This window comes from Nicotiana tomentosiformis, chromosome 7, assembly GCF_000390325.3.
Source record: "Nicotiana tomentosiformis chromosome 7, ASM39032v3, whole genome shotgun sequence".
NCBI classification, from domain to species: domain Eukaryota; kingdom Viridiplantae; phylum Streptophyta; class Magnoliopsida; order Solanales; family Solanaceae; genus Nicotiana; species Nicotiana tomentosiformis.
Window position 1 is genome coordinate 123,924,000 of NC_090818.1, and position 8,552 is coordinate 123,932,551.

The 8,552-nt window shown below is 37.3% G+C and overlaps 2 protein-coding genes across 2 annotated transcripts; both read left to right on the top strand.

Moving 5' to 3' along the window:
• The first annotated feature begins 5,632 nt into the window (after positions 1–5,632).
• Positions 5,633–6,010, top strand: LOC138896307 (uncharacterized). Its single transcript, XM_070181106.1, has one exon. The coding sequence runs from the start codon at positions 5,633–5,635 to the stop codon at positions 6,008–6,010; it is 378 nt and encodes a 125-aa protein (XP_070037207.1).
• A 42-nt stretch (positions 6,011–6,052) lies between these two features.
• On the top strand, positions 6,053–8,323 carry LOC138896308 (sporulation-specific protein 15-like). The gene is made up of 4 exons (XM_070181107.1): positions 6,053–6,254; positions 6,561–7,308; positions 7,899–8,097; positions 8,234–8,323. Exons 1-4 carry the CDS (start codon positions 6,053–6,055, stop codon positions 8,321–8,323), a joined length of 1,239 nt encoding a protein of 412 aa, XP_070037208.1.
• The last annotated feature ends 229 nt before the right edge of the window (positions 8,324–8,552 follow it).

The following is an 8,552-nucleotide window of genomic DNA, read 5'->3' on the forward strand; positions in this document are numbered from 1 at the left end:
CGAAGGTATCACTTGATAAGAGAGATCATTGAACGTGGAGACGTCGAGATTCAAAAGGTTGATGGAAATGAAAATGCTGCAGACCCATTCACTAAAGCTATTGGAGCAAAGGAGTTTGACAAGCACAAGTGGAAATTGGGAATGAAGTACAAGAGCAATTGGCTCTAGTGCATGTGGGAGATTGTTAGGGATATATTAGATATGCCCTAGATCCAATCTCATATTTGATGATTTGAACATATTTTTGTGAATGTTATTTGATATAAAAATATATGGCATTTGATATTCGTTTATCATAGTTATTATTAATTAATTGATTAATTTAACAAGGTCCTTGATTAAATTTTAAAATTTATAATAGTGATAGAGATCATGATAATGAGAGTAAAGTCTCTTACAATTTAATCTAAATTTGTTCTTGATTGTAGGATTATTAGTTTGGATATTAGTAATCCGGTTAGATCAATATTTATGTGATCGTCTTTATGAGATAAATATTAGTTGATCTCATTAACTAAATCACATATATAGATGATTCATATAGAGATATGATCATTGAACCGACTCATTGGATAATTCCTAATGGTTAGAATTACCATAAACTGTCAATAGGATATTCTCTTGAAGAATGTGATGTAAGAGTTCCCTTTGACCTGAGATGATCATAGTAATTAATAAGTTATTTATTGTGCTTTGATACTAGACACCTATAGCCTTTGAGCGATAGTTGAAAGGATATTGGGTACGATTAAATACTTGTAGAATTAGTGATTGATCAAGATGGAATCTGTCAACTCTTGGTAATGAGTTTAAGTTCCATGTTGTCATAAATTATAAAGGAACAAATTAAGACCTTGGCCAGGGCAATTGAATGAAAGAAGAAAAGAGTTTCTTAGGTCATTCAATGGTTGATTCTATTTGACACGAACATATAGTCGGTCACCTATTAGGATTTAACAGTTGAACCATATCCTAGGGTGACCCAGAGCTATAAGGACAGAAGAAATCACTACATTATTCTTCTACTGGTTCTTGAGAGTAAATTGTATACTTCATTCTATCCGGTCGTTAAGGAGTGTTCCTAGACGCCACCCTTGATTAGTGTATTGATGTGATCAATTTACTACCGGCTTAATATTGAACCTATGGGGTCGCACACGAACGAGTGTTTTGATCTTTGCTAAAGAATTAATTACTTTATTATTTGATAATTAAATTAAAGAATTTAATTGGTCAAATAAATTTAGTTATTAGTCCAATTGAAGTTTATATTGTGAACAAATTGAAGTTTTCTATTTGGAATAGAAAATTAAATTATATCTCTTGGTTAAGATATATATATATATATGTGATATATATAATTAAAACTTTTTTTTTATATAAGAGATGTTATATAAAATATTAATTAAGAAAGAAGCTCTATGGAAACTTTGTCAAGTGAATTTGGATTTACGTCAAAGCCCACGAGGACATGTCGGCGGCCACAATTCTATTTAGAATGTAATTCAAATTTTTAATAATAGCAAACTTACTTTCCGTTTAGACAAGAATCCAAGTTTTAATTGTATTGGCAAGTCCACACGGACATGTCAGCAGCCACAATCCCATTTAGAATGGGATTCAATTTTTCAATAATAGCAAACTTATTTTCGGTTTAGAATTGTACCAAAAAGGTCACCGCCTATAACCTTTCCTTTGATACAGTGGAAAAGTATTTTCAAAGGTTATAAATATGTCCAATTGGCATAAAATTCACGGTGAAAAATAATAGGTTTAAGAAGCCACAAAATCAAGAGACAAACGTTCTTGACAGGAACAGTTATTGTCATGCAACTTTGGGCTGAAGTTTTTGAGAAATATTTCAGTACAAGTTTTCATTCAATTTGTTCGCGGGTTTCATTGATCAAAGAGTTGATAGCAAGGATCGGTCTCGGTGTGGATACACACAGAGTCTTCGCACTATTGAAGAATTTTTGAAACGAGACTCTTTCACTAGGTACGTCTTAGATCCGATCTTTTACATGTAAATAAATTTTAAACGCAAAAAGATTTGCCTCGGATTGTTATTATCTTCCGCTGCGTATTACGAACATCTATATGCAATCCCACAGTTATAGTGTTAATGGTCTCCATTTTCAGGGTAGGTTTCCAACTTTCAGTTTCCATATATAGTCTTCGAGAGTAAATGAGAATCTCATCCTTTATTTTGGATTTCCAGTATTTCTCCCCTCACCATCTATTTACGCATGTGAACATAGCTTTCATGTAAATTTGCCATTCTTTGGTGTAGTTTGTGCTTCTATCACATTGTTTAAACATAGACACCTTGGTTTTTCCCCAAGATACTTTGTGCTTCTATCACGTTAATTTTACAATGACAAAGTACTTCGCTCCTCGAAAAAGACTGTCCGCAGGGGATGAGAATTCAGAAAGAAATGCTAGAATGCCGTAAGAAAGCTGCAAAGCACAAGGGGATTCTCTAAAGGTCACCAATGAAACACGTACAATTCTGAGACCTGTTCCATTACAGTGAGACGAGAAGAGGGAGAGTGAGAAAAATAACATAGAAGGGGGAAAATTCTAGGATCAAAAATAACATTTTACAAATTTGTTTCCAGTCAGATAATAATTAACTTAGTGAAGTATTTATCCTCGAGCATAACAAATTGAGCATAAAGCTTAGGAAATATCATTACACATACCTAATATATGACAATGTTCGGAAGCTGGCTCCTTATAGCTTCACTGCAGGAACCCAAAAAATTAGATCTTAACATATCTAAATTTTCTAATAAAAGAGAACTAAACACATATATTGCTCTTTTGTTTAAATGCAATTCGCACTCAGTTAACATTATACAGGAAACTAATGTAAATTCCAAACGCTAGTAGTGAGTAAAAAGATCTTGAATAGCTGAACCATGAAAGAAACTCAAAAAATATTCCCAACACTCAAAATCTTTTAACCCTTAGACTCCATTACTTTATCTTGTTTTTAGAGACAACTATTGTATTAGGTAAAATATGCTATGCTACGTGGCCGTCCAAAAGAGTGACAAGTGGAACCTAAGACGAATGGATAACTAAAACCGAAGGCAATTAACCGTCAGAAGCTTTTCAGAAGGAGTCATAGTAATTCCCGCCAAAAAGAGTGCTTCTACCAACTTCCCGGTGATACAAAGTTTTGTCACCGGAAAGCAGAGGGACTATCTGTATAAAGTAAAATATGATATGCTACGTGGCCGTCCAAAAGAGGGACACGTGAAACCTAAGGGGAATAGCTAAAACCGAAGGCAATTGTCCCATCTATCACCGGAAAGAATAACGCTCATAAAGATGCAATAAATACCCTCTGCCCGGTAGCATTTAATGGAGAATATTCCACAACATTTAGTGCGCTTCCCATTACAGAGAATTTATGCTCACCATTACACTTTTTTCAATGGCTCTCATAATTGACATTAAAGAATGACATGATCCTAGGACCTTTTTCTCTAGGTGCAGCTATAAATAGTGATCTATGTTATCATTGTAAAGAGCACGATTTTTCTGGCAAACTTACGCTATAATTAATAAAAAACTTTATACAATTTTACTTTCTTGTTCCTTGGTTTCATCACTGTTGTGCCCGGAAGCTCTGCTCCCAAATCATTGTTCTTCGTGATTTTATCATCATTTCAAGGCTAAGTATTGTGTATTTCTTTAATTATTTTATTATTTTATGATCAAATTAATTCACTTGTCTAGAAATCACGTATAAATTCAACTGTACGTTTTTACAAGTAAACAGTTTGGCGTCCACCGTTAGGCCTAGACAGCTATGTAGTTAAGTTGATCCTCGACTTTTTTACTAACGTGTTTTGGTTATTTATCTTAGCAAGAAATCATAAGAAATGGCAGATAATAGTGTTAATAACACACACAATCCTGAGTTTCAATGAGACCAGCCTTATCCCGAGGATTCAGTTAGTGACACCCACAATAAGGGATACAATGCCTCGCGGTCCATGATAGGCGGTACCCACGACATGTTCAGGAGGCAGCTCCCGATGATGCTGAAGAAGAGCATGTTGTTGATGCAGTAAGGGTCCTACAAGAACAACAAGCGATCATCCTAGGCTACCTCACGCGACAGGATAAGGTTATGATGAAGTAGAAGCATGCGCTTTCGGGGGTTTCAAATAACGCGAATAGACGAGGTCCGGTGGCGCTCCTGCGAATCAAACAACGCAAAGTGTTGACAAAAACACCCCGAGGGGCGAAGTTGGCTCCGATGGGGTTGGGGGAGCGGATCTGGCCCCAATAACGAAAATGATCCCTTCAAGAATGAACTCTTACGATTTATGAGGGAAGTGAACGTCTGCATGGACCAAATCCCGGGAGCACTACTGGTGCTGAAATGTCCGGACTCAAAAAATTATACTTAGTTGCCATACAAGCCAAGTGCGAAAACATAATTAATCACCAAGCAAATTAAAATGACTGATGTGCCAAAGTATGATGGAACTTCAGACCCTCGGGAGTATATTACCAGCTATACAACGGCGGTGAAGGGGAATGATTTAGCTCCTCACGAGATTGAATCTGTTTTGCTGAAGAAATTTGGAGAGACTCTTACGAGGGGAGCCTTGATATGGTATTTGCTGTTACCCGAGAATTCCATAGTGATAGGTTATATGTACCTTATAATATTTTGATGATCTAACAAACTTAATGACAAGAACCAGATAAGGATCCTGACACATACTCTCAAGTACGTGGGAATAACAAGTCTCAAGCTGGAGATGTAAATTAACTCTTCAGACGACAAAGAAACAACAAGGGGAACAGATGGACATCAATTCCCCTGGTGACCGTACCCAGTCAACTCCCTACAGCTATAAAGTTTCTACCTGCACACACAACAATGCAAAAATAGTGCATCAGTCAACTTTATGGGGAATGCCATTTACCTAACTTGCTTACATCATTCAAGTGATGTCATAAATGAGTTATTTACTTCAACCAAAGGTAAAACAAAACACTTGCACATTCAAGAATTGACCAAGAATTTCTCTCAAGTCTGTGTCAATCTTGCAAGTGATTCTTAAGGGCATAAAGAACAAAGAACAACATAACAAATGACCAATTTTATGTGTTGAGTCATTACATGTCCTTAGTTGTGTTGCACCTTTGTTAAAGCACTTTACTTGTAAATCCTACTTAGCTTAGTTAGAAGCATTGTGTAGGAAATCTTTATAAAATCATAAGCATTGTGTTTGTGTTTTGGCTAGAGTTAGTCGAATTTAAGTCTTTGTAATAGAGTTATTACAAAGTGTCTTGTAATAAAGTTGTTACAAGTTAGTGAGGGATTAAGAGGTTAATTCCTAGGTTACAATAGGTTGTAATCTAAAGTTTGGTTAGTAGTGAAGCTAAAATCCTACAAGGGTAGGTTGTGGTTTTTAATCCTGTGAGCTGGGAGTTTTTCACGTAAAATTCCATTGTGTCAATTACTTACTGTTGTGTGCGTGCGTTCTATGAGAACTTATCGAGAACCTGGTTCTATACATAGTTTGGTGGACACTTAGTTTCTATCAATTGGTATCAGAGAAGGTTATTTCTAAAAGGTTAACACCTAGAAAGGATCTTCATAATGGCTACTCCACCAAACTTCGAGGAAGGACAATCAATGTACAGACCATCTAGATTCAACGACCAATACTATGGTTGGTGGAAAAAAAGAATGCATGATTTCATCATGGCTGAGGACTCAGAGTTGTGGGATGTAATATGTGATGGACCTTTTGATCCCATGAAAATTGTTGATGAGGGAACAACTACAATCCCAAAACCGAGAAAAGAGTTCAACGATGCTGATAGAAAGGCTATTAAGAAGCATTTCAGGGCAAAAAAGATTTTTGTCTGTGGCATCGGACCAGATGAATACAACTGCATCTCAGCTTGTCAGAGTGCTAAGGAGATCTGGGAAGCTCTTCAAACAGCACACGAAGGGACAACTCAAGTCAAGTAGTCAAAGATCGACATGTTGACAACTTAGTATGAGCTCTTCAGAATGAAGGACGTCGAGTCCATTCAGGACATGCACACTCGCTTCACCTCTATTATCAATGAGCTTAACTCACTGGGAGAAATCATTCCCAGGAACAAACTTGTCAGGAAAATACTTAGTGTATTACCTGGTTCCTGGGAAAGCAAAGTAAACGCCATCACAAAGGCAAAAGATTTGCAGAAGCTGACCATTGATGAACTCATTGGTAATCTGAAAACTTAAGAAATGAAGAAGAAGAAGAAGGACAATGAGAGAAGAGAGCCCAAAAGGGAGAAGAACCTGGTCCTCAAGACAGACAAATATGACTAAAGTGGTGAGGATGACGACATGTCTTACCTGACAAAGAGATTTCAGAAAATGGTTAGCAAAAATGGAGGTATTCCAAAAAGGGGCTGCTCTAGCAAGCCAAGAGACTATGACCTATGTCATAAGTGAGGAAAACCAGGACATTTCATGAAGGATTGCCTCCTCCTTAAGCAAGATCAGTACTAATACAACACAAACAAAGCAGTCAAAAGGAACCAGGTTCTTGACAAAAAGTTCAAGAGAAATGATACCGCTGACAATGTTGGGAAACAAGCTCTTGCTGTATGGGGAGACTTCTCCAGCGAATCTGGAGATGATGATGATCAAGGTGACAACTCCATGATGGCAGTAGAAAGTGAAGCAGCTGAATATGATTCCATATTTGCTCTAATGGCTAAATCAGATGAGGATGAGGAAGACGACGATGGAGATGAGGTAAACTTTTTGGATGTTCAAAGAAATCTGAAATCATATTCTCAAAAGAAGCTTATATACTTGGCTAATATTTTAATTGATGCTTATAACAGTCTCATTAATAATAAAAATGTGTTAACCACGGAACTAGGAGAAATAAAACACGAGAGAGATGATATAGTGGTGGTTACGGTTTATTTAAGAGAGACCATTAAGAATTTAAAAAGGAAAAAGGATATTTTGACTGAGAGAAGTGCAAACATAGAGCATGAGAGAGATGAACTATTGGTAGTAGTTGTAGACCTAAAGGAAACAATTGAGGAACTCAGAAGGGAAAGTAGGCCTATGAACATTAAAAAGGAAAAGGAAGTTGAAAGTGAGGCACACCTTAGGCTTGAAAATGAGCTAAAATCCGTGAAATCTAGTCTGTGTGCTGAGCTTGAGCAAAACAGACAACTTCAGGAAGATCTAGGCAGAGTGAAGAATGACCTAGAAAAATCTCTTAAGTGGACCTGGTACTCTGATGCAATCACTGCTATGTATACGAACAGTTGGGGGGGGGGGGACGACATGCAAGGAATCGGGTTCCAAAAAGAAACAACCCCTTACAACCCACACAGCAAGTACGTTACTGTTCCTGATAACTGGCTCTGCACTCACTGTGGTATCACTGGACATTTCATGGAAACATGTAAAATAAGATTACAGTCCCAGCAAGAAAAACAAAGTTTTTGCTGGAAAAGTAACTACTGCAAAGAAACCTTCTCCCTCATATAATAAACGTATATTGCCTGCTTGGACAAAAAGAACCCCGATTCACCCGTTTTCTCATTACAAGGGACCGAAACTTGTTTGGGTTCCTAAGTCTAATCATTGATTCTCTTGTGCAGGGAGCAGTGAAAAGAAGCAACCAAAGATGATACATGAATAGTGGATGCTCGAAGCATATGACTGGAAGCACTAATGATTTTCTATCACTCAAGCCCTACAAAAAGGGAGTGTATCCTTTGAAAATGGCAAAAAGGGATACATTCTTGGAGTAGAAAGAATTGGGAAGTCTCTCACTCACTCAATCAAAATTGTGTATTACGTGAATGGCCTGAAGTACAGCTTGCTGAGTGTCTCTTAGATTTTTGACAAAGGCTGATCAAGATGGAGAGTTATCAAATATCCCTGGTGAAGTTATTGACATCGCAAATGGAAAGGCTGATATGATGAGTCAGGTCAAGGATTCAAATGACAATGGCACAGCTGAATCTCCAGTTGACATAGAGAAACTCGATTCCACAATCACAACAACTGAAGCTGAAAACGGAGTTGCTGATGCAGTTTAAGGGATCCCATGTGCAGAGAGAGAAACACATTCAGAAATACCTGGACTATCCCACAACAAGGTTCAGGTGTCTAACTGGAAACACAAAAGTTCACATCCTCTGGATAATGTGATCACTCTTGTTGATTCAGGGATTCAAACCAGATCAATGGCAAGAAACGCGCTTGCCTTCTCAGTTTTTCCCTCTTAAATTGAGCCCAAGAATATCAAGGAAGCATTAAAAGATGCTGATTGGATTACAGCTATGCAAGAAGAACTCCATCAATTTGAACAGAACAATTTATGGAACCTGGTTCCATGACCTGCTGACAGAACTGTTATAGGAACCAGGTGAGTATTCAGAAACAAACTTGATGACTTTGGAAACACAACCAGAAACAAGGCAAGGCTGGTAACTCAAGGATACAATCAGGAAGAAGGGATTGACTATGATGAAACATTTTCTCCAAT

Bases quoted from the DNA above. Each gene is read 5' to 3' on its own strand.
- LOC138896307 (XM_070181106.1), top strand. From the start codon at position 5,633: ATGGCTACTCCACCAAACTTCGAGGAAGGACAATCAATGTACAGACCA.
- LOC138896308 (XM_070181107.1), top strand. From the start codon at position 6,053: ATGAAGGACGTCGAGTCCATTCAGGACATGCACACTCGCTTCACCTCT. The intron at 6,255-6,560 runs GTAATCTGAAAA...CAAACAAAGCAG, and splicing joins GACCATTGATGAACTCATTG to TCAAAAGGAACCAGGTTCTT. The intron at 7,309-7,898 runs GTATACGAACAG...AGTGTCTCTTAG, and splicing joins TCTGATGCAATCACTGCTAT to ATTTTTGACAAAGGCTGATC.